This window comes from Tinamus guttatus, unplaced genomic scaffold, assembly GCF_059628265.1.
Source record: "Tinamus guttatus ecotype Peru unplaced genomic scaffold, ASM5962826v1 Tinamus_guttatus_pri_ptg000244l, whole genome shotgun sequence".
In the NCBI taxonomy this organism is placed as follows: domain Eukaryota; kingdom Metazoa; phylum Chordata; class Aves; order Tinamiformes; family Tinamidae; genus Tinamus; species Tinamus guttatus.
In genome coordinates this window covers 1588005-1612400 of record NW_028288778.1, presented here as the reverse complement: position 1 = coordinate 1612400, position 24396 = coordinate 1588005, and the positions used below count along the sequence as shown (strand labels likewise).

The following is a 24396-nucleotide window of genomic DNA, read 5'->3' as shown; positions in this document are numbered from 1 at the left end:
ACTGTTTCAGTGCAGCAGAAGTATCAACACAGCCATAGTAATACAGAGCACTACATTTAATTATGATCTTCACTTGCAAACGTAATTTGGGCAGCTTAATTAGCACCATAGCTGTTGATTGTGCCTGTTAGGTTAATAATGGAGGAGAACTTGCTCTCCAGAATCATGTGAGGATGAGGAAAGTGTCATCAGCTGATGGCACTTCTGGGAGCTCGTCATTAGAGTCACCATGGCCACACTCACCGTGTGCAGGATGGAGGTTGCTGGTTGCTCCTTCCTTCAGCCCTTGGGCTGGGTTGTGGCAGGGCCTTGTGGCGAAGCTGTTGCTGGGTGGGAGCAGTTGCTTTATTTGCCAATCTGAAATCCATCTCACCTCTTATATCCGTTTGTGTCAGGCAGCGGTACCGCCTGAGCAGGGAGATGGGGTTTCCAGGAGCTTTCCTCAGTGTGGTCATTGGTGACCTCATGCTCTGGGAATATCGGTTCCCCACTTCCCTCTCGTGCTTCCTCCCTCACGTTAGCAACACTTAGGTGACCTGCGGGCTACCTCTTTTACAAGCTTCCAAAGTCCTGGAAAAGTAGGAATCCTCGTTGAGTATTTCTTTGCCTCTTTATTTCTGCTGTTCTTTGTAGAATTGAATAGCGGAATTTGCTGCTGGCCATGTCCTGAGCCTGTTGTCCCGGGTGACCTGATGACGGGTGAAGCAAAAGGAGAGCAAGCGGGGCCTCCTTCTGGCTTCATTGGCCTGGAAGAAAGATGATGGCAGTGGGAAGCTTTAAATTCTCAAAAATCTTAGGTCAGCACCTGCATGCGGTATCTCTGAGAACAGGGGAATTAATGGGAATTCCAATCGATAAGCTCCAAAGTCCTGCTTTGATAGCACTCCAGGTGTTCCTCGTTAGACTTAAATTCTAACTGTTGGCATCCATGTCAAAATGAACACATCTGCTACAACAGCAATGCACATACATGCATGTGTGTTCAGAGGAAATAAAATTACAAAATTAGAAAAAAACTTTTAAAAAGTGAAAGCGCAGTTTAGGAGGGGAAATGCTGCCTCTTCCCCTGGAAGAGGCATGGTCTCACGAGCAGCTTGTGGTGGAGCCACCTCCCCTTTGCTCCACATCCCTGCGTGTCCCGGCTGAGCCCTGGATACTCTTTTGGCATCTTGATATCCCGGGCGTTCGGCCGTTTCCCGAGTTTGCTCAGTGAGCAAAGCGGGTCGCAATCGCCGCGCGCTTCCCTGATAGCGCGCGCGGAAGCAGAGCAACGCTCACCTGGGAGGCTATTTATAGCTCCGTGCTTTCCCTAATCGCTCCATCCCGGCTTTTGGCAAGCGCGGCCTTTCCGGGCGCCGGTGGCTGCCCGTTAGCATTCCTCGGAGCGCGCCAGCGCCTCCCGTGACGCTTCCCGTTGAGCCCTGCTCTTCTTCCTCATGAGCACGAAGGGATTTGAACGCTGCTCCCCGGAGATTATGCAACTGTTGAGGTATTAAGGAACGTTGCCAAAGGCAGGTCGAGGACAACTGCTGCTCCACACAGGTGCCCGTCTGGCCTTTTGCTTTTTCCTCAAGCAAAGGTGGCTGAACGGAGCACACTGCGACAAACCGAGTGGCAAATTGCAAGGGGTGAATGAGAACTTGAAAAGCAGATAGCTGGGAATGCAGAAGGCAATTCCCCTCACTTACATGGAAGCAGGAGACTTTAATCTGAGTAGTTAGGGCTGTAGGAGAAGGTGACTTTGCATCAGTGCTGGTTGCATGTGGGAATTATAAATCAGCAACAAACAGTGTTAACCTTTACTAAGTGTTTCTCCTTGAACCCTTCCAAAGAAGCAGCTGCTGCTGTTTGGGGTCTTTTCTAGGTATCTGACTGTTACATGAGGATTGGATTTTTTTTGAAGGAATTTGCAATTCTTTCCTTAGACCTTGTTGTTTTTTCTCAAGCTTAAAATGAGCAGTTAAAGAAGTGTGTAATCTGAGATTGCAATGCCTGTTCCTCCTCCTTCCTCGGGCATCGAACACTTGAACAAGCCAGGACACTTTATCGTCAGGTAGAGGGATAACTTGGCTGGCTGGCCCCATATTCCCTGTCTCCAGAACGAGTTCTGATGCCCCAGGCTGTGCCTGTTTTTGCTGAGTGCAGAACTTCTGCTTTATATCCATATCTTATCAGCATAGTCTGCTGTTGTGCAAAGCAATTCAGGGATAAAGACACTGCGTGAAGCACTTGATTTCAGGAGAATTATAGCAGTGCAAGATGTCCTAACGTGAGCACTTGACAGAGCCATAAAGCTGCTGGCCCTCAGCGGTGAGTGAAGGCCCCACATGCAAAAATAGTAATTTGTGTTAATCCCCCTATTGTTGCCTAGGGTCTTATCCTGTCATCATCCAAGTGAATCTGACTGTTTCAATAGTGCGTTGAGCAACTTGGTCGTGTGTGACCTGTTAATATTTGTGTTTCCAAAGCACTTGGGAACACTAGTATGGAACAAAACTCATCAGCTGTGGTGGGAGCCTTGATGTCCCTGCCCCGCTGGCTGGGGTAGCACTAGGATATCGTTGATCCAGCAAGAAGGGATAGGGAGAAGCAAGATTCTGTGGGTTGGAGGCCATGGATGGTGTGAACTTGCCTTAAAATTCAACATAATGTCAGAAAAGGTGTCCATTTTGTAACAGAATCTCTCATAAAATCCTCCAGGAAAGGAGTGCTTCTTCCAAGCCCGTGCTGAGGTTGATGTAGTCCTTGATGATGAGATGCTGTGTGTGGTTGCAGACCCTGTGGCGAAAGATCAAGCAGTCCCTCTGCAGAGCTCATCTGTGCATTAATTTTTCAAGCCAGTTGAAGCTGCCTTTAAATAAGGCGTGTTAACGAGCAGGATATCTTGGTGTTTCACATCGATGGCTGCAGGTTAGCTGGGGTTTGTAAGTTAGAAAGTGTTAGAATGGAGTTGGTCTGGGAAAGGAGTGGCAAAAAATAAGGCAATGCAAATGGAGTGATTCATGATTTTGTGTGTGCGAGATCACAAACCGACTGAACTTGTTTTTATTCAGAATTTGTATTCTGAATGTTCCTGGTCACCATCGTCTTTCCTGATGGCTTCTGGTGGCCCCGTGCCACTGGCCATGTCTGTTTCCAGCTCTTTTTGAGATCTCTTTGCAGTGAGAAAGCTGTATGAAAGCAGCAGCTGTGCAAAGAGAGGGAGATATTCTGTGGGTTTAAAATAGCATTTCATCCTTACAGGCATGGTGTGGATTTTGTCCCCTTTCAATTTCTCCTGTGGAAACCTGGTTGTTTCCTATCGAAGCCTCCATTCCCTCCCATTTGAGTAGACAGGGCAGGAAGAGAGGACCCTTCCCTGTTTCCATCCAGACATCCTCTTAACGGAACACAGCAGCTCTCCGAACCAGCCTTGAACAAGCTGTGAAATGTTCCTGAGGGGGAAAAACTAGTCTTGTGGGCTAAGCTTTGCTTTCCAGGTGTCTGCGTCCAGCGAGGACGGCTCTTCAAAGCGCCGCGAGTTCAGAGAAGGGAGGAAGCAGCCCCGGGCCGTTGGGTTTCCCACGCAGGAGGTAGATGAGCTCCAGTTTGCAGCTGGACCTGTGTTCCTCCTGGGTGCAGGAGGACTCCTGAGCCTTCTCCCTCCCTGCTCAGAGCAGGGCCGCTCTCTTGGAGGACATTTTCCTTGTCCCCCTTGTCCCCTGCCCGTCGCTGCCATCCAGCTCTTTTCCGTGTCGTACGCAAGCGCCCTTTATGGGAACGTTGTGGTTAAGGTGTTATTATAACTTGTTTACATCCCCATCTTTTTGCAGTGCAGCTTCCAGCCTAAGCAGTGGAACCTGGTTAGACAACTTCACTTTTATTTATTCTCCTAGTTCATTTGGGAAGTTAGCTGTGATGTTTAATAAGATATCTCTGCAAAGAAAATCTTTTACAAGAGGTTTTGCTACGTTCTCCATAACGCATTTCCGTAGACTGGGGGTTTTGTTCATCTTCAGCATTTCTGAGGCTCCACTTACACAGTAAGAAGGAAAGGGTTTTATAAACATAAATAACAACCAAGGAGGATGTTGGATGACTCAGATGTGAATGTCAAGGAACGTGTTTTTCTTTAGCGTTTCAGAGTTAGAGTTACTAGAAAGAATCCATACGCTGGATTTGATTAAAAGATGGTAAGGCAGAACCATTGCACGCTGCTGCTTGGCATTAGAGAGGCCTCTCATGGCGTTAAAGGCTCAGCCCTTAGGGGAGATCACATCCCAGATATGTTTATCTGGCCGCTGTGATGATTTCATGCTGGAGATGCAGATTCTATCTCCACTATTTAATTTTGAAGCCTCTCCCCATCAGGCTTTGAAGAAATCTTTTTAAAGTGTCTGATAGCTGCTTGGGATGGAAACATCTTGAGAAAAGCAGCTCCTTTGCTACTATTTCACCATGCTCAATGGCAGCGTGGTCAATATTAGCACTAACTTGAAGGTTGTGAGATTCCCACAGTGGCTGCACAGAGGTGGCTCCCGGAGCTGCTCCCTGTCTCCGGACGCACAAGCTCCAGGGAACTCGAGTGCTCCGAGACCAAAGCCTGGCAGTGGGCAGGCACACTGCTCAAGTTTGTTTAAAAAAAAAAAAAAAAAAAAATGCAGGCCCTTAACAACCATTTGGCACAGGCTTCCAAACATTCCTCGAGTTCACTTCCCCTGGAAAATTCCACTGGCATTGGAGGAAAACTTGTGCCGGTGACGCAAAGTTTTATTTTCCTGCAAGAAGCGAGATGTCTTGAATAATAGATGGACTTTCCTCTTTCAGAAGATGGAGCTGGAGCTGCCGGCCAAAACAGTAGCCCTGGAGCCAGGCTGACGTCACTGGTTACTGCCCCGATAAGATTTACGTTACCTGTGGTAGCCGTGTCACACGGAGAGGGGGAAGGAAGGAGGCACTTTCCCTGGGAAGCGTATTTTCCGTCTAAGATTAGAAATGCTTCAGGGTCATTTGCATAATACATGAGGAGGAAAACTTGGGCCATGAGGCTAGATTTTCCCCTCGGAAACGTTGTGGAGTGCAGTGACGTGCTTGGGATCCGCTCCGGTTGCGAGCCGGCGCGTACGGAGCTGGGAACGGGCCGACCTACGCTGCGGTTGCGTTGCCAGCTCTAGTTACCTTTGTTCCTCCTTTCGTTGCCAAAGCCACGATCGGCTTCAGCTCTCCACTTGATTGCTGTAATTAAATTGCAGCCAAATATGCATTAATGTCTTCTTTCTGCAAAATAAAGCATTTAGTTATTTTGAGTTTAAAATGAGCTTCGGAAATAGCTCCACTCTGCCCTGGCTGACGTGTCCTGGATGACGCAGGATGCTGCTGCTTTAGGTTCTGCAAGGAAATTAAGCTTATTTTGATCAGTCTATCCTGTCAGCCTCTTTTATTTCCTCTATTTTTTAACCTCTTGTCACAGTGGTTCCTAATTAGGGAATTAATTCTCAAAGACATTCCTGCGTATTTCCTAAAAATTGTAAGTTGATGAAGAAGAAAGCCTAGATTTCCATGAGCACTTTGGTAATTTCAGACTTTTTTGAGAGTTGCTTCCTGTGCTGAAATGTCATCTCATTGTCCTCAAAGTGGCACATGGGGGAGATGCATGCAAACTTATCCTGCTTATCAAAAAGTTATCAAAAGGTGCAGAAGGATGTTGTACGGAGTCAACCAAGAGGCAAAAATCCACTACAAAACCAACTTTTGGTAGTTTTGTTGCTCGTGGACAGCTCCAGTGATGACCATAGTGGGGTAAGTGACTCCGCTTTCTCACTGAGCTCTGCCTTGAGGCTTCTTCTGCTTCATCCCAAGACCTGCACAGTATCAGTGGGGAGGAGAAAATTTGGTTGAAACGCAGACTTTCATGGGCTACCAGCCTTAGTAGGTCGCCTTGATGAAGCTCCTACAGGCTGCAATTGAGATGTTGCTCTAAAGCAGATGGTAAAGATCTTTGGTGGTTACTTGGGTTTACTTTGGTGAAATTCAAGAGTCAGAAATCAAAGGGAAAAAAGACAAATGGTGGCAGATACCAGGGTTTAGTTGAACAGGTTCATTTGGTGATGCTACATGTTGCACATGCAGGTAACTCCTGAGGAAGGACTTTGAAAATGCCCTGACATGAGCATCATGTTTCTTTCTTGGCTGTAGTGTGATGACATATTTACTGCTGAGTCAATAACCAAAGCATATCCAGAAAGGAGGCTCTCTGTTGTGGTTTTCCTGGGGGAAAAAAACTCTCCAGAAAGTGACCTCATCAAGAAGGAGTTGCATCAAACCAGGCAGCAAGTGCAAGTAATGAGATTTGCTTTTGTAGTTGCCTTTGTTCCAAGCTCGTGCCCAGGTTGTAGTTATGGGAAAGGTGCCGTCCTGGAGGGTTTGAGCTGAGGTCCAGGTTCCCAGGTGCTGCTTTTGGACCTGACTGTGGGTTTGTCTTTTCTTGAGAGACAAAGACATGGAAATAACTCTGCGACCTTTCTGAAAGCTCTTGCTGCAGAGAATTGAGCCTGGAAGAAGTGCAGGACATTCGTTAATGCTGAATCTTTCACGTCTCTAACATTTCACATGGCTGGGAAACAGTTTTCAGCTGGTTACATCCAGCTCCTGAGGAGGAAACTGCCTCTCTCTCCCCCTGAGCTGGGAGGATATTTCCCTGGCATCTCCCAAAGCATGAGAACTCATCTCCTGGGAAAGACTTAAGTGTTAAGCTCTCAAGTATTAATGAGTGTTAATAGTCAAGCAATGGCCAAGGTTACCCTAGCATCTTCGCATGGTGCTTCCTTCCTCCTGCTGCCCTATAGCTTGTTGCTTGATGTAAAACGTGTAGGCTGCAGCCTACCACCTTTCCTTCCTTGCTTTAAGGATGCTCTGGAGGTCCAGCTGGCTTCGTGGTGAGTTTGTAATGCATGTGCTGGTGTGAGAGCGTGATCCTGGCTATGACTACGTAGCATTGTCAGTGTATAAGAGGTCAAGTCCATCTCACCTCTGTATTCAGAGCCATGGTCTTCATCCCTGAGCAGATATTCCCATATAGTTGTGGATGTAATGTGAAGAGCTAGATGAAGCCACTGCAAATAACATGTATTGTGTTGAGTCAGCACATGGTAGAGCAGCTAAATAAGGGTGCTGGGGAATGATGCTCGGCCAAAATCCTGCTTGGGACTCTCTTCCTAGACAGTCAGCAAGTTTGTGAACTAATAAGCAAAGGGTCCTCTTCTAAGCCCAGAATAAGATTTGTGGGACAGGTGAACCTGAAAGAGGAGTTTCTCCTGCCACCCAGTGCTGTGTGTTGAAACAGCTCTGAGACAAACTATAGAACTGAAGTAGTTAGATCAAGAAAGATGGGAAAAGAGTGGGATGCCGGGCTGTACTTTAAAGTCAATATATGCAGGTTCTGGAGTCAGGGAAGAGGTGGGAAGCGCGGGTTGCTGCTCTCCGTAGGATTTTTGGCAACTTGGTGTTGATGAGGCTTTGTTCGATACTGCCAGGCAAGGAGGGGATGAAACTTGTCAGTGCCTAGCGAAGCCTTCAAAGGGCAGAAGAGGCAGCTAATGGGGAGGGTTAATTATCCAGGTGTCTGTTGAAAAAGTGTTGTGGCAAGAATTGCACTCCGTGGAATTATTAGAAAACTTGGAGGTTGCTTTTTTATCTCAAAAGGTAGAGGAAGTTGCTTGGGGAGTGGTTGCTTTTTAGTCATGTGTGACTAATAGGGTGGTACTGGTTGAACATAGAGCTGGAAGGTGCATTTGCTCCCCCACCCTCCCCAAATTCTCCGAGCGAGTTCATTATTTTGAGAAAAGGAATAAACCCATAATTACACTTGCAATTTGATTAGCATAATAGACTTCATAAACCTCTAAACAGGGATAAACTTTGCCTAAAACCTGATGGAGAGGCTGTGACCAAGTGATGGACCTGTCACGTGCAGGTTAGAATAAGGGTGAGGAAAAACCCAAGTTACATCCTCCAGAGATAAGAGATGCAGCAAGGTCTAGGCCTGAAGAAACTCACCATGAAGAACTTAAGGAACTAGACAGTGCGGAGACTGAAAAATTAGCACTGAATGATGTTTTTAAAGAGCCATGGAGAAGAACGGAAGCTCAGAGCACCGAATACCATTAGAGCATTTAAAAGGGAAGAGAGCAGGAGTCCCTAGGCTGCTTGTCCAAACTTTGTGGTTATGAACAGCACTAGAGCACGTGTTTGCCGATCAGTTTACGAGCACCTAGAGAATATTACAGCGATAAAACAGCCACTGTGAACTGCTTTACACTCACTCGATGAGGTAACTGGCCTGTCAGTAAGGGCAAAAACAGATCGGTGTGTCTTGACTATGGTAAGGTTTGTGGCACAATCCCACGTGATCTCCTGATAAGGAAACTATGGGAAAGTAGTCCAGATTAAATCTCTTCTCTTAGTGCCTGCTGGTGGTTTCCATGCCGTGTCAGAATGGGAAGGTGTTCCAGGCGCGCGCTCCGAGTGTGTCCTCACTTACTTCTGGTTGTATTTCATTGCACTGGGCCTGCCTACCAGTTTGGGGTTTCTTCCAGCTCTACCTACCTGGCATGGGTGTAGGAAGAGGCAGGATTCCAGTTTCCCTTTGCTCTTGCATACTTCTGTCTCCTCCTTTGAGGAAAGGTCCTCAAGCATTGGTCTATGCCAGGAAGTATTTCACAAAACTTGCAGCTATGACTGCTGCAGTCACCTTGGATGACAAAGCGAGTGTGAAATTCTACTAATTGGTTTCAGATCATACTTAAAAATCAAAAAAGTGGCAAGATAAGCATCCTGTGATGTGTAGTGGAGTATCTGATGCAGCACAGTTGAGAAATAAGACATTTCTACCCTGCTGTGTGCTGGGGAAGCTTTACTTGGAGGAGCACATTTGAGAAGGTGTAATCTAGCTTGGCTCTTTGCTCTGTAGGAACAAGCTATGAACAGTATCATATTGGAACCACGATTACTATCTTGCTATCATTTGTTTTTTGTAGTTTCCAACAGCATTCTGGGACTTGCAGGCAATGTGTTGGCAGAAAGGCATAGAGTGAAGTCTCCTAGTGCTGGTCTTCTCTGGAGACTCCAAGTTTTTGAACAAGAAATAAAAAACCTGTGTTAGGAAATGCAATCTCTGCAAAAAGTGATCTGAGCCCACAAGATATGCGAGGAATGAAAGTTTTCTATGTGTAAGAATTTTGTAGGGGAACATTTGACAGCAGTTGTCTTCGTGTGCTCTGGAAGTGAGACTGGAGATCAGTGTTGTGGTAAATGCTGATTTACAGAAAGATAGCTCTTGTAATACCCCTTTGCCCAAAAATGTTGAATATCCCTAGGTAGAGGTTAAGAGCAAAGAGAAATTTCCTATCTCAGGAATGATCTGGGTGCAGATGTTTGTTAGTGCGAAGGATGAATCTTTGATTTCTCTTCCTGACTTTGTGTTTCTGTTGGCCTTTATATGCATAGATCCCTGTTATTTAAAGCATCTTTATTTTCCAGCCGTCAGCCTGAGCCACCAAAGAAGGAGAAGGAGGCAAGTACGATTAGCACCGCTCAGTCCAAGCGAGCAGATGAGTGGAAGGACCCCTGGCGCCGATCCAAGTCACCCAAGAAGAAACTTGGTCTGTCCGTCTCTCCCAGCCGCGCGCGGAGGCGCCGAAAAACCTCTGCTTCTTCAGCATCTGCTTCTGGCTCTTCAAGGTAGGTGAAGGGGGAAAATGTGTTACACACACATATTACATGTTGTTATATGTCAGGGCATGTGAACCTGACTCCTTGTCAGGAGAAGGAAGCAGTGCAAGTCTTGCTGCTTTCTAAGAGTTACAGACCCAGATGTGTAGGTAGTGAGATGGAAGCCAAAGAAGACATGCCATTGAGGGTGTTGTGAAGAGGTGTAATTTATTGAGGACTAAGAAAAGACAGAATTTTGGAAATGTGTATGAAGTTCTTTAGTTAAATTAGGCTTGCATTCTGTTTTATTAGTAGCTTACGTAGGTGAAAGTTGGTCTTTGTAGGAGCAAAAGCTGGAAGCTGGAAAAATTGGAGCCTCCTCACTGCAGAAGTGTTGGAGGGATGAGGTGAGCCCACTCCAAGGACAAGCATAGGGATGAGGTTAGCCCACTGCAGAATAAGCATGCTATTGGTGCTACTGCCAAGGGAAAAATGGGTCATAAGGACCAACAGGAGCCCTCCAGGGCTGCAGCAGGGCACTGAAACCAGGCACGGAGATAAAGAACACTTTTCAGAAAGAAATGCCCTGAATCTGGGAGACCTGAGACATAGCTGTTTTCTTTAAAGACTTAACTTGAGGTTCCTGAAAGGAGGAACAAAGCATCGCGGCACACTGAAGATTGTGGTTCTAAAAACCAAAGCTCTCTTGAAGTACATATAGCTTTCTAGAATAGCTTTCTAGAGTCATTGAATCTTTTGATTTTTCTGTTTTCTCCTAAACGTTGTGATCATTAAGTCGGAATTGACCTGTCATGGGATTGTCTGGTGACAAGGTGGGAAATTATGTGGAAGAAGCGAGTTCCCCAAAAGAGATGTAGACTCATTAGTAAAAGGAAGGGAAGCCTATTTTAGGAGACAAAGTGGGTAGCAGCAACAGTTTCTTGCCCTAAAAGAAAGGGTGAGACAAAAAGAGGTGAGGATTGAGGAGGGGCTGTAGTCCTTGCAGCTCCCAAGAAAGCAGGCGATTTCTGGAGGAGTGATTGAGAACTTTTGGAACACCCCATTGGAAGCAATAACTTGGTTTCTGAAGACTTCTTGAGATGCACTGAATTTAAATATTTTTATTTCAGGTCCTCTTCTCGTTCGTCCACTTACTCTGGATCAGGTTCCTCACGATCTCGTTCCAGATCTTCTTCTTACAGCTCTTATTCTAGTCGCTCTTCAAGACACAGTTCCTTCTCAGGCAGCAGATCCAGGTAATACCTCTTTGGGTTTCAAAGGGGTGGTGTACTGTTTTCCAAACACTTAACAGCAAATATTTTGGTGCTATTTAAAAACAAACAACCAACCATGGAAATAAAATATTCAAACCACTTTCAAGGCAGCCTGCTATCTCAGTAGTTGAATGAAGGAAATGTCATCCACCATCCCCTACGCCTGTGTACCACACTGCTGTGGCTGGACTCTTTCCCATTCCTGTGGTAACGGGGCAGTTGTGGAAGCCCGGCTTACCCTGAGGGTTTCCATCATTTGCATTTTATGACTGGAAGAAGTTAGTGACATCTCTTTTCTATTGCACGGGAATTCCTGTTTATAGAGGCAAAGCACATTTCTCTAACAAAGCAGCCCAGTTTTGTCTTTTGATAGTCCTGACTCTTCAAAGCAACAGTCTGGTGTCCCATGCTGATGAAATGCAGACGTGCTTATTTCTCTACCACTTCCTTGCCCCTGCAGATAGTTTTTCCAAATGGGGAATATGCATAGTAGGAGAACAGGCTCTCTAGATAGACTTCAGAGCTAAAATCACACAGAGGCTCAGAGCAGATTGTGTGGTGGATGGGAGTGCATAGTAACATTTGGATAGGTGGTTTCTCCTTGGAAAGCCTCGGGTGGGTTCTGGAAGCGTGTTCCTCTGGAGGAGAGGCTGACTTGTCCCCATCCACCCAGCGGCAGCCCCAACTGCCTCGTTCCTTGCAGGACAGTGCCAAGTGTATGTGACTGCTCAGCTGGACACGCTGGTGTTTACATTCTTCTCTCTGAGGACAAGGGCTAGAGGAGCTCTCCAAATGCAGAACTGCCACTTTTTTTTTTAATTCAGAAAACAAGTCAGCAAGATGCCTGGCTCTCTTCAGTGCTAGGCTGCCAGGAGGTACCTCTAGGCTTTGCAGCAGGGTGAAACATTTAGCACACCAGAAAGCAGTGCTTAATTAAAGTGACTAGCCTCATTGGTCAGTCTTGCTGTAGGAAACGGCTCTTCCCCTTTGTTCTGTTGGCTTTGTTATATTCTACTTGATTTTTTTCTTCTTGCATTGCAGAAGTTAGGGGTATTCAGTTAGTTTTACTTTGTGTCTTTTTCCCCATGAGGCTTTTGCTGCTGTCTAAAATACTGGAGACTGCACTAGGAGTTGCAGGAGACAAATCAGGTTAGTCAAATTATGTCAAACTTGCAAGGCCAAATCCTACTTGCTCTCCTGTAGGCCTTGTCTCCCCACGGTATGAAGTCTCCAGGTTTTGGTGTGAAATGCCTAAGGTGATTCTGTCTTGCAGCCAATTCATTTCAGGCAGAGTCCAGATATAAAAATAGGACAAATTTAGACCCACTGATACCTGATTCCTGGAACATAGTCACTAATGTAAGGAAGGAGTTGTGGCTAAGATGCAAAAGCTCAGGACACCTTCCGCCCTTCCAGATACTGAACTGACTGTGTCCTTTCTTTTCTCTAGATCACGGTCCTTCTCGTCTTCACCTTCTCCTTCCCCAACACCATCTCCACACAAGCCACTTGTGAAAGCTAAAGGGGAGTTATTACCACCTGCTGGAAAAGGGTAAGGCTTATCTATTTTGATAACACAGTGCAGAAAAGACTCTAAACAATCACTTGACTTCCCAGATCTTGTTACCTTATTCAGACCCTTCTGACCTGGTCAACATTTTCGGGAAGAATTTGAAAATGCAAATATGTCCTGCGTAGATGAGTATTTAGCTTGAGGTGTTTAATAAATGATTGCACTTCCACTTACTAAATTCAAGTCACTGTACAAGTATCCCTGACTGTTAGATGAATATGTGAGTGTATAAACACAGGCAGGATTTACTATTTAATCATCCTGTGTGTACAGGTAAGTTTATGCAGGAGCTATAAAAAAAGTTCAATTCACTGATCTTCTGTAGATTTAATCAATACATAACCTTAGAATAAAGAAATGGTTCAACTTCATGCACTTATAATGTGGGAGACAAATTAAAACAAGCCCCATAGCAACGAAACTCTTCAGCAGATTATGCTTTTTTGAATATTTGAATTTGCTATTTCACAAACTCGTCATAACTAGTCAATTATGGATACATTGGAAGGTGTTACAACACTAGAGCTATGTCACCTTTAAGATGACCTGAAAGTAAATTACCATGGGAATCCCCTGGATTCTCCAGAATACAGTAGAGTATTCTTTGCCACACTTGTGCCTTATTGACCTCCCTTTCTGTCCCCTCAACTCCAAGGGGTCAGCCTCATAAGGACTCACTCTGTGCCTGCAGCGATGTCTTTCCACCCTTCTGGTGAGCATCGCAGTGCTGGTTTGGTAACAAACAACCCGAGCCAGCAGCCTGGGCTGGCATAGGGATCATTTTCCCCTCCGTAGCCCTGCATGCAATAATCCTGTGTTCTGCAGGGGATGAATGCAGATATTCTTGAGCACAAAGGAGGAATTAACAGTCCCTGTTTTTTGTATGAAGGCAGCAGCCTCCTCCCCAGTTAATAGTAGGTCTGGCATCACCGCCGGTGCTGTTGAGCAGTAACCAGCTATTAGACTAGAGGAGAGCTCTGAGCCCAGACATGAGCAGCACAGGAAGAGCTGAATTGATTCCAGTCTGAAGCTCTAAAATCACAGAAATGCTGTGTAGCAGTGGTCGGTGATGGTGCTACCTCTTACATCTCCTACAGTGTAAAACAAGGCAAGGGGCAGGTGTTGACATTTGCAGGATTGTTCTCCTTTGTACCCTGCTGCTCAGTGTGAAGGAGTGAAAAGAGCAGCTTTGCATAAGCTGCGTGCATTTGATCTTGGAGCCAGACTGGCAGTTTGTAGGTGGGCTTGTCTCTTTGGGATAAGAATCTGTAGGGCTGAACGGATAAGAGCAACAGCAGTGATCCCACCCCTAGTAAATTAACTAACCCCCCCTAGTAAATTAACTAACGAAGTAGGCTGTCTCCAAAACTGACCCTCATTTCTGCAAAGGTGGCTTGATTTATACTAATAAACAGATCCCTTTAAGAGAATCCTTATTGCTTGAGTGTTGTGGTGAAGCTGGGTTTATCTTTCCAAGTGTGTCTAGGTGCAGCCGTTACAACGGTTTGGTCAACCACAAACAGGGGTGCATTACAGCTTTTGAAAGTGTCTGTTCTGCACCTCCCGAGGTTGCTCATGCACATAAATATTTTAATTTTGTAGTGAAAAGTCTGTGAAGAAACTAGCTGCCCTTCCAGTCCCTCAGCCGCTCGCTAAAATTACAGCAGCTGCGCCGGAGCCAGCCAAACCAGGGGATAATAGAGAGGCAAGAAGGAAGGAACGTCAGACCAGGACTCCACCCAGGAGGTAAGAAAGCTGGGGTGGAGTGAGGCTTGATCTCCTGGAAGATAGAGCGAGTTCTGGGCTTCTCCAACACCAATTGCAAGGGCTCTTCCATGTTATAGGAGAAATCTGTTTCCTGGGGCAGGAAGGAGATGGAAGGAGCTGGGGGATGAACTCTAGTGAGTCTCCATAGCAAATGGCTCCTCTCTAAAGGATCTGTTGGGTGAATGTAGTAGGTGGAATACCTGAAATGTGCCAGAAGGCAGTGTCTGCAGGGAGGAGTAAGAGTGGGAGAAGAAAAGCACCCTTTGGAGCAGCAGGTTGGGGAGGCTATCGGCAAGGAAGCAGAGGCACCTTTAATCTGCAGCCCCACTGATGGGTTAGAGGGTCAAGATTTGTGGTGATGCCTTTGGACCCTGTTTGCTATAAACATTGGTGGGTCTGTAGAAAGTATTTCTACACTGTGGTCCCAGGAGTTGGCTTGTCAGCCATCCAGCAGTCAAAACAGATGAGGAAAAACGCCGCTACTTTCTGAGTCCCTTGGATACAGTTTGCTGATGATATCTTGGTCTGCTTTCCCTCCTGGCTCAGTCCTGTGTGACTTGTCTGAATGTTTGAGCCACTTGTTTTCTCTGTTCTCTGATCATTCTTGTTGATGTTTTGCTCTCCCTTTACATTTGAAATGAGAGAGACTTCTGTTGATTTTCAAACAAGCAGCACTTGTCCATATTTAAATATGTTTATCATGCTTAATCCATTGTGCATATTTAAAAATGTTGCAGAATAAATGCATGCATGCCTTTAGTAAGGCATACATCAGTTTTCTTGGTTAACTGCATGATATTTTTTTTATCAGAGGTTCTTGAAGATGGCCTTGAGTCTGTTTTCCATTCAGATTTTTGGATCTTAATTTTGCATGGGATTACATCTCTGGTTTCTTCCCAGTACCTAAGAAAAAGTCCTGGAGTGTCTCCATGCATGAAAACTGACCCCTAGAATTTCCTTTCTCTAGAAACTGCATTAATTCTTGACTTTATTTCACTTTAATCTTGGATGATTTTAGACACTTTCCATTAGTCTTTATTTCTTTATTTCTGTCCCTTTTTTTTTTTCTCTTACATATGCTCAGAGAAGCCCCATGGCCCTCTGAGCTGCCTGTTGTGCAAGTGAGGAGAGCAGCACTATTTGTGTTAGTACTGGTGTGTTAGCCACAAGAATGGCTGTGATTATATAGCCTGAAACAAAAGATGAGCCCACTGTTTTATACAGTTAGCAATTTTTCATTGTAGGAAGTATTTGCTCTGGTATCACTGCTGGATTAAGGGCTTCAGGCTGTTCCTTGTCTGGCTCTAGCATCACTGTCTTGCATAAAACATCTGAGAACTGAGGTGCCAGCCCAGGATCAGGAAAAAACTGTTGAGATCACCTGAAACAGCTACGTCTGCCAAGCCCTGCTCTTCCACATGCTGCGGGACAGTCGTGTTCCAGCATCAAGCGGTCCCTGAATGTTTGGGGGTTCTTTTCTGAGCTTGCTTTAGAGCAGAGTGCAGGCAGGTGAGATTGTTTTTCGCTGTGTTGCAGACGGACTATCAGTGGCAGCATCAGCGGCAGTGCCAGCAGCTACAGTGGTTCCAGTTCCCGATCTAGGTCCTTGTCTCGCTCTCTCTCCAGATCTCATTCCAGATCAACGTCTGCCTCTGTCTCCCACTCCCCGTCTGGGTCCAGGAAATCCAGGTACAGCCTTGACCCGTAATAACCTTTGTCAACATAGCAGGAAATTCTCACTGTTTGTAACTGTTGAGGTTTCCTGCAACAAAAGCTGTCCAGGGTGAAATACCGAAGCTCTAGGTAAGTAGGATTTGAAATAAGATAGTTCATTCATATATTGTTATCAATCCTGAGTCCTGAATCATGAGAGCAGAACAGTATTGATAGTGTCTTTGGGGCTATTCAAGGAAATAATTCAAGTGTGCTAAACTGTATATTTTTACTTAAAATATGACCAAAACATCATGTCCAGATTAACAATCTTTAATGTTTTATCTTGCGGTGGGAGGAAAAAAGAAAAACGTAATTTATTTACAAGGTAACAACAGTTTCAGGCTACAGAGCTTTGCTGTTATAAACCTCAACTACCTCCAGTTATTGAATGTCCTTAGGGAAGATGCTTGGCCTGTCAGTTAGAAGTAGGTCAGAAAATACCTAAAAGGCCCAGCTTTTTCCCTTTGCTGCTAAAGTTGTGTGACCAGTTCCCTCTGTGTTTAGCCCCAAGTGAATAGTTGTTAGTCTGTGGAATTCGTAAACAGCTAACTCCAGTAAAGAGTCAAAAAAATCCCCTTTTGAAGTTTTTCATTCATATTTTTTTCTGCATCTGTCAATGCACAAGAACCTCTGAAACATCACAGGTAGCTTTTAAACACAGAGCTTCACTGTGCTGAAGTTTGGGGTTAAAAGTAGATTTACCGTAGGCTAAAAACAGTGGATAAAATAGCACTTGGCTCTGGCTGGTGCTAATTCACGTATCCGAGCGCCGTGAAACTCCGCAGTTGAACATCCGCAGTATTTTGCGGTAATGCAAACGTGTTTACTACATACTTGTCTCATTCATCAGATGAGGCAAGGGTGATGCAAGCGGTTCAGAGAGCACTTGGGCATGCTTGCTCTGCACTACCCTGTTCTAAAAGGCAGTTGAGAGGAAGAAAATGTGAAAACCTAATGCAGGTACCAGGGGTGTGCTTGCTGCTTTCACACATGTGTTGGAAAAGAAGGCTCCTGCTCCCTGAAGCTTGCTGTCTGTACAGAGCACATGCAGATGAGGTTTAAGGACAGAGATAGGGGGTAATATTCTTGCTAAAATGTGAAAGAAAGGGCTGGCAGCTTTGGAGCTTGTTGTCAAGCCGCGTGCTGCTGGTTGAAGCTAACTCTGTGTGTTCACACCTCCAGCTTGGATTCTGGGACCAGATCATTTCTGCAGCAAGGGCAATGTGATCTGTGCCCAAGCCAGACCAGATTTACCATTCCAATCCTATAGCCAGGACCTTTCCCAGGGAAGGAATTCCTGGCCCATGGAGTCACCATCATAGCCTTCATTTAGACCTCCTCTCAGACTCTGGTTTTGTCAGGATACCCGCAGGTAGTGACTTTGTAACCTGTCCCAGGGCATGTCTGCCTTGCTGCAGCCTGTTCAGACGTAGCCAAGCTGGCTTTCAATTAGCGAGCTTGGATGTAGCCAAGCTTTAGTGGCAGCAGAGCAGTCACTAAAGCACAGAACTCGGTATGGCCTGCAGAACCTGCTGGAGAAGCTCTGGAAATATCCATGTATTTAGCATACACCTGGTCCTGCGTGGCTGTGTAAGCCAGTTCCCAGCTAGCTGGGAGTTTTGCAGCCACCTCGGTGCAGCAAAATTGCAGCCACATCCCTGCAAATTGCAAGTGCCTCATTAATATCCTTGAATTCTTGTCTGAAATGTTGCCAAGTAGAAAATGCTTCTTAAATGAATATGATGATTGTCCAACACTTCATTTTGTGAATCTCCTAAGATAGCTAAGTTATAGGCACCCTACTTCCCTGTTGTTATCACTCCTGATATAGTTTATGCATCCTCAGAATAGGCAGCAGGGCTCTCCTGGCCCTGGGGTGCCGTGCAGGAGCTGGGGGCTGTTGACCTCCAGGTCTTTTCAAGTCTGCAAGAATAAACATGTACCACGCAACACTGCAGGGATCTGAGCCATTACTGCTGACATGGGTGACAGTGCACACCCTGCTTTCACTTTGTGTACCTGGGGGGACAGTGACCTGTTTAGGTATTGCTTTAACACTGTTTATAAATAAATGGTATTTTCTAAACTTGCATCTGACACATCTGAGGTGTTAATATCATCTGCACCTCAGGAAATCCTTTGTCTTGTCCTGGGCACTGCTCACCTCGGCAGCTTTCTGACATCTCAGCCACTCGTTTGGGGCACAGTAGGGGCATTAAAGGTGTTTGTCTCACTTCTGCTAGGTTCTGGTTGCGTTAACTGTGATGGGTTGTTGGCTCTTTCCAGGTCCCTGAGCGTGAGCAGCGTTTCTTCTGTCTCTAGTGCCTCCTCCAGCAGCAGCTCCGTGCGCAGCGCTGACTCCGAAGACATGTACGCAGATTTGGCCAGTCCTGTTTCCTCAGCCAGTTCCCGATCCCCAACCCCAGCGCAGCAGAAGAAAGGTAGAGGTAGACGGCTCGGTATTTTTGCTTTCTCCAAGGGGTCCTGGGGAAAGTAAAGGGGAGCTGAAATCTGTAGTTTTATTCTTTCTGCAGCTTCTAGGAAAGCTGTAGGGCAGGGGCTGACAAGTTTCAGCTGCTGTATGTCTCCTGTAAACTAGGAATTCCAGAGGCTTTACCCAAGGAGGGTGAAAGCATGGAGCAGGGAAGGCTGTGGAGCAAACATGCCATTGCATCCTTTTATCCGTTTATCTGTGGCTTGAAAGATGCCTTTTCCTGTACAGGGGTCTGTCTTGATGCTCCTTCTCCTAACCTTGTTTTCTTTCACTCTTGTGAGATGATGCCAAATCATGTAGACAACTCTAGGATCATGTGGCTCTTCCTCTGTTCTTCATAGCCCATAGTAGTGTTGGAGGCAAGAGCCTTTTGTTCCTCCTCTTTTGTGCTGAGCATCCTCTCTGTGGAAATTCTGGTTTGCTGGGCCTTTTAACCTCGGGACCACATGCTGTGCCAGTTAGTGTGGGCTCTTTCAGTCCCTGGAGCATCCTCTCGCCCCCACGGGGAAGGCAGGTGAAAGGGACTGATTACAAGTCGCTAATGTCTCCATTCTGGTTTCAATAGGAAAGTCGAAAAAGGAAGACAGCGCCAAGGAGGAAAAGCGGAAACGGGATGCGTCTGCCCAGCTCCTGAAGTCAACCAAGCCCACCCCGGGGAGCAAATCGCAGCAGCTCCTGCAGACCCAGCAGCCCGCGGCCCCCCAGGCTCAGCAAGGGGGCTTCAGCGCTCATAAGGAGATCAAACTGACACTCTTGAACAAGGTGAGAGGCGGAGGGTGTCGTTCCCTCTGCACGGGGGTCAGAGTCGCCGATGGGGCCTCTACCCGGGCCTTGCAGAAGGGGAGCTCCGGGCTTGGGATGAGCTCAGTCGGGTAGGTCTGCAGCTGGGCTTGGAAAGGCAGCAGACAGAACCTGTCTGGCAGCACACACCCTGTGGTGACTGCAGTTGGGACTGTGTTGGCGGCTCCCCTGGGGCGCATTCCTGCTGCAGCTTCCAGGGCTGGCTGCTCTCTCGAGGGCTGCAGCCGGCGCTCCGAGGCCAGGCATGCGCGGCACGGCGGCTCCCGCGTGTGCCCGGGCCGTGCCCACGGGAAAAGCACACTCCTCGCACGCTTCCAAGTGAGCTGGCCTCCCACTAGCCCACTCCGGAACGAGCTGCTGACAAGCCATTAAGTGAGTCAGGAGGTAAAAGTGGCGGTTGCCTCACCCGGCCACGCGCTCCGCAGAAAGGCTGGCTCCTTCCCTGGCATTACGGTCGAGGCTGATGCCCCAGTTGGATGCCCTCAGCGGAGATGCAATCCGGATCATGTGAGAGAGTTTGGCCTCGTGGGCTTTTGTGCTGGAGCGGGGTGTTGGCTCCAGTCACCTGCTCAGGTTCCTGCATTTGGGCTGTTGATTTTTTTTTTGTCAGCCTGCATTCCCCTGTGCAGTTTGAGGCCGTGTTTTTCCCTGCTTCCCTCTCCTGTGACGTGAGGTGCCTTTATCGTGTTGCTGAAGCATGCTGGGTGCCTCTGTGGGGAGGAGCAGGCAATTACACACAGCTGCTATCAGACTCCGTAGGATCCTGGAAGGATGTGTGACTCCACAGGCCTCACTGACATTTGCTCTCCGTGGTGCTGTTGGAGAAGACTGCAAAAATGCTTCTATTTTCCCTCTTCTGGCTGTTATGAAAATACCCCATGAGGAGGTGCCAGCATTAGCTCCAGAGGGTATCCCAGCTGCCAGGGGATGCCGTCGCTTGCTTTACGGTGGCAGGGAATTCAACGGTCCCAGTGATGGCTGGGGCTGGCATGCGTTTCATAGGGACCCTGCTGGCATTAGTGAGCAAGCACGTCCCCAGCCCCGTCACGGGAAGCGTGTCCAGAGCTTCTGCTCTTCCTCCCTCCTGGGATGTGGCTCTTCAGCTCTGGTATCTGTTTAATTCCATTTCAGGCAGCTGACAAAGGAAGCAGGAAGAGATATGAGCCAGCAGACAAGGACAGGCCAAGCTCTCCTCCAGCCAAGCGGGGCAACCTGTCACCTGACCGAGGTGAGACATTGGGCTTGGGAGGGATTCAGCTCTGGGCTCTCTGGCCTGGCCTCGTAGCTGCTCCTGCCACTAGAGGCAGCCCTCGAGCACCCCGTTTTGAGTGACAAATGTCCTGGGAATACCTCTGCTGCAAGAGCCCACTTGCTGGAGAGGTTAATTGCAGGCGTGCAGCCTTCCAAAACCTGCTGCCTTTGGTAAGCTGCAGGGTGAGCGATTGCCACAGGGTAATGCAGGCCCAGGAGCTGTCCTGCTGCAGCAACGCGGCGGAGCTGAGAAACTGGGGTCTGACTGTGGAGTAAGTGAGGCCACATCAGCCCTGGGCAAACCAACCCTCTCCTTGGCCATCACTCTTGGTGCATCAAGGGCCTTGGCACCACCGTATCCACCTAATCCCGAAGGAAAGCCCTTTGGAGTTGCAAAGTGCTCATTGCTGCTGTAGCTCTGCACATCCATCCATCCCATGAAGACCTGCAGTTCTCTGACACTGTCACTGGATATGGCTGTGGAATTCTGTAGGGTTTTTCCTCCCTGTTTCAAGGTCTCTTCTAGCGTGTAGTCCTGTGCATAGTGAGGGATCTTTGTCTCTTGGTAGAAAGGCCTGTGGCAGTGCTTAGAAAGGGAGCACAGGCTGCCAATTATTGTGTGCCATCATTGAGGGATGCAGTAATTGGCTGGATCACCCATCCTGTGAAATGAGCTGATTTCCTCACTTGTGTGACACAATCTGATCTGCCCCATGTCTTTAGAAAGACACGGGCTTTCCAAGTGTTCTCTGAAGCGTCAGAGCAGTGATATTAGTGCCCCAGAAAACCTACTGTGATGCGTCAAGGAGGACCTGGCTGGTACTCCAGCCTTTCAGCGCTGCTGAAAAGCAAAGGGGGGAGTCACCAGCAGAGGTGCTTCTGTTTATGTCGCACAAGCCAGCATTGACACGTGATGTTTTCCCTGATGTCTCGGCTGTAGGTGTTTCTTGTTGACTCTGGGTGCCAGCCAGAGGAAAATTCTGTGCTAATAGCCTGGTTGCATTTTACTACTGCAAGGACAGCTTGGAAGAGACTGGGTGAGGTTGAAGTTCACTAGGATCTAGTTCACAGCTACTACTGAGCTGCGCACAAGTGAACCGGCCTAAGTCACAAACTGTCCTGGCTTATTGCTATAGATATGTGCAAAGGACAAATAGTATGCTAGAAAATGTGTATTTAAACAGCGGCAAATGGGACATAAGCCCTGAAGGTTACTCAGCCTAACCTTGTAGTGGTGCAGCTTGCCTTCCAGCTCCAGTTGCTTCTCCGTGCTCTGGGATAGGAGCCCGCTGGCAAAATCTGGGTAATGGTGCTACAGGACCCCAGCTGCCTTCCCACCAGCTCTCGGTCCACGCAGCTCTGGTGGGAGAGCTTGGGATGATGGAGCACTCGCTTGGTCTGCAAGGAAAGGCCCTCCCCACAGGTCTGCAGGCAAAAATCAGCCTAAAAGTAGAGTGGATGAGCCTTGTTCCAGAAATTGGAGGGTGAGGAGAGGGCTCCTGCGGGTGACATTAGTGTAGCAGTGTGACACAACTTTTACCCCTTCATCCCTGAGGGTTCCTTCTCTGGCTGCTTCTGGACTTGGCCATTCTGAGGCCTGCTCTGGTTGTTCTCAAGATACCAGCCCTAATGTGCAGAAGCAGCATGGTAGGCAGGGTAGCACCCTGCGCCTTCGTGATGGGAAAGGATATCTCACCTTTGGTTTTCCAATAGGCTCTCGCGACAGGAAAGCAACTGGGAGACTCTCTTCACCCAAGCAAGAACGACAGAGAGGCCAGAACCTGAAACCATCTCCCGCTCAGACAGACAGGTCAGTTGCTGCCAGTTCTCCTGGCTCATGGGCCAAAGCTATGGCTTGTTCTGGTGGGACCTCATCTCCCTAAACTAACAGCCCTATGGAGAAACAAGAACTCTGCCTGTGGTCTCCTCAGCCTCTTCTAGGTGGAACTCACACAGAGAAAGTGAGGATTTCTGGTGTGTCTCTGGCACACCAGTGGTAAAGCACTTGTCTGCTCTCACTTCCCCACTTGTCCCATAGTTCAGTTTCTCCTCCTGGGGAGGTTTTGAGCCTCTGCCCTTAGAGTTTCCAGTCTTCATGGAGACACAGAGGGGAAGGACATGAAGCTTCTTAGACAGGAGCCGCAGGTGCCCAGGTGTCCAGCTCAGCCCAAGGGGAAGCCACCAGGTAGATTCCTGCAGCTCAGAGCAGCACCTAGGAGTTTTCTCGAGGTCAGTCCTAGCGAGAGGTGCCACCTGGGTTAGGCGCAGGCTCGGTCATGCCAGTGCCTCTGCCTCCTGCTGGCACCTTGTAGTGCTGATGGAGGAAGAAGCTACAAGCCCTTCATCCCTCCTGCCAAGCTGTTCTTGGCCTCTGTTTTGGTGCCTAATCCTACTTTATATGCTCTGGCATACATTGAGCCACTCACTTTGCTGCTGAGAATTGTTAAAACGTGGCCCCTGGATAAGATTAAGTGGTGACTATCCCTGGCTTTGAGCCTGTCTGTCCCTCCCATGACAGCTGACAACCTCACGTCCAGTTTCTTGGCAGCTTGTGCCTATTGCCAGCACTGGGAATGCCTCATGGCAGAACTGCACATGTGGCTCCAGGGTCCTTGGCCTGGTTGGCTAGAAGCCCGTGGAGGACCCTGGACGTGTCCTTGGTCCTGCTTGCCCATGGCCACTGCATTTCTCCAGTTCCATCTCCCCCAGGATCTGCACGTGCCAACACGCAGAGCTGCGTCCTGCACCCCGTGTTCCTTGTGCAGCCTGGGGCACGAGCGAGCCCTCCCGCTCCGTGTGTCAGCCCCAAATCAAGGCCTGGCCACAGCCCCAGCCTTCCCCTAGCCCTGAGATGCTTGGGAGGAACCTCAGCCTTCCCAGCGCGGCGTTTCCACCTGCATCCCTGCTGCTCTTGCCCCTCTCCTGCCTCCTGTTTGGGTTGGCAGCGTCGCCGGCCGCCTCGCTCACACCCTTGGGTGGTTGAGGAAGCAGCCGGGCACTCCGGGGCTCTGCGTCCTGCTGTGACCCCGCCGGGGCTGCACTTGCTCCCGCCGCCTCCGGGAGCTTGGAGCCGGCGGAAAGAACTCGGCCGCTCCTTCCCCAGTCCTCCTTCCCACCCTGCAGCCTCGCATCTCAACCCTGCTCTCTCCAATCGCACCTGGAACGATGCTCTCCACCCCAACAGCCCTTCCCCTGCTGCAGCTGTGCCAGCTGCGTGGTGCCGGTGACCGTCCCCCTCACCAGCCTGTCCCTTTCTGTCCCCAACAGGAAACGCCAGCTGTCCCCGCAGTCCAAGAGCTCCAGCAAAGTGACCAGCGTCCCCGGCAAGGCGGCCGAGGCGGGCGCCGCGGGCGCCAAGGCGGGCAAGGCCAGCACGCTGTCGCGGCGCGAGGAGCTCCTCAAGCAGCTCAAGGCCGTGGAAGATGCCATTGCTCGCAAACGGGCCAAAATTCCCGGGAAAGTATAGTGCGTGGAGCGCCGCTCTGCCCCCGTTAGTGACTGTTCATGTTTTTATAAATAGTGGAAAAACAAACAAAACAACAAAAAAAAAAAAGCGGCCACTTTGGGATTTTGCAGTTCTGTCTTATTTTGGCTGCGATTCTTTTTAAAAAAAAAAATTACAAAAAAAAAATGGAAGTTTGTCAGCAGAGAACACACGACCGCACCGGCTCCCCGGGGCCGCCCCGGCCCAGGGCGAGCGGGTCGGCTCCCGGCACGGGGCCGCCACCGCCTTTTCCATGTAAATTATGCACAGAGGATCCCGCCCTGTCGGATGCTCCCCCTTCTCTTCCTCCCTCTGTCCCTGCCCTCTCCTCTTTGCTAGCCTTGAGTTG

The 24396-nt window shown here is 48.2% G+C and overlaps 1 protein-coding gene across 7 annotated transcripts in view; it reads left to right on the top strand.

Annotated features, from left to right (window-relative positions):
• The window catches only part of ZC3H18 (zinc finger CCCH-type containing 18), a 43388-nt gene extending 19127 nt beyond the window's left edge, over window positions 1-24261 (top strand). For 4 of the 7 annotated variants that reach the window (XM_088526247.1, XM_088526245.1, XM_088526243.1 and 1 more), the window contains 10 exons: window positions 9517-9717; window positions 10818-10943; window positions 12412-12513; window positions 14137-14280; window positions 15838-15990; window positions 18304-18464; window positions 19077-19273; window positions 20444-20540; window positions 22277-22373; window positions 23831-24261. In XM_088526247.1, coding sequence (XP_088382373.1) covers window positions 9517-9717; window positions 10818-10943; window positions 12412-12513; window positions 14137-14280; window positions 15838-15990; window positions 18304-18464; window positions 19077-19273; window positions 20444-20540; window positions 22277-22373; window positions 23831-24029 — 1477 coding nt within the window. In that variant the 3' untranslated portion in view covers window positions 24030-24261. The remainder of the gene's footprint in view (window positions 1-9516; window positions 9718-10817; window positions 10944-12411; window positions 12514-14136; window positions 14281-15837; window positions 15991-18303; window positions 18465-19076; window positions 19274-20443; window positions 20541-22276; window positions 22374-23830) is intronic. The other 3 variants (XM_088526244.1, XM_088526242.1, XM_088526246.1) reach the window with 2 other exon arrangements.
• The last annotated feature ends 135 nt before the right edge of the window (window positions 24262-24396 follow it).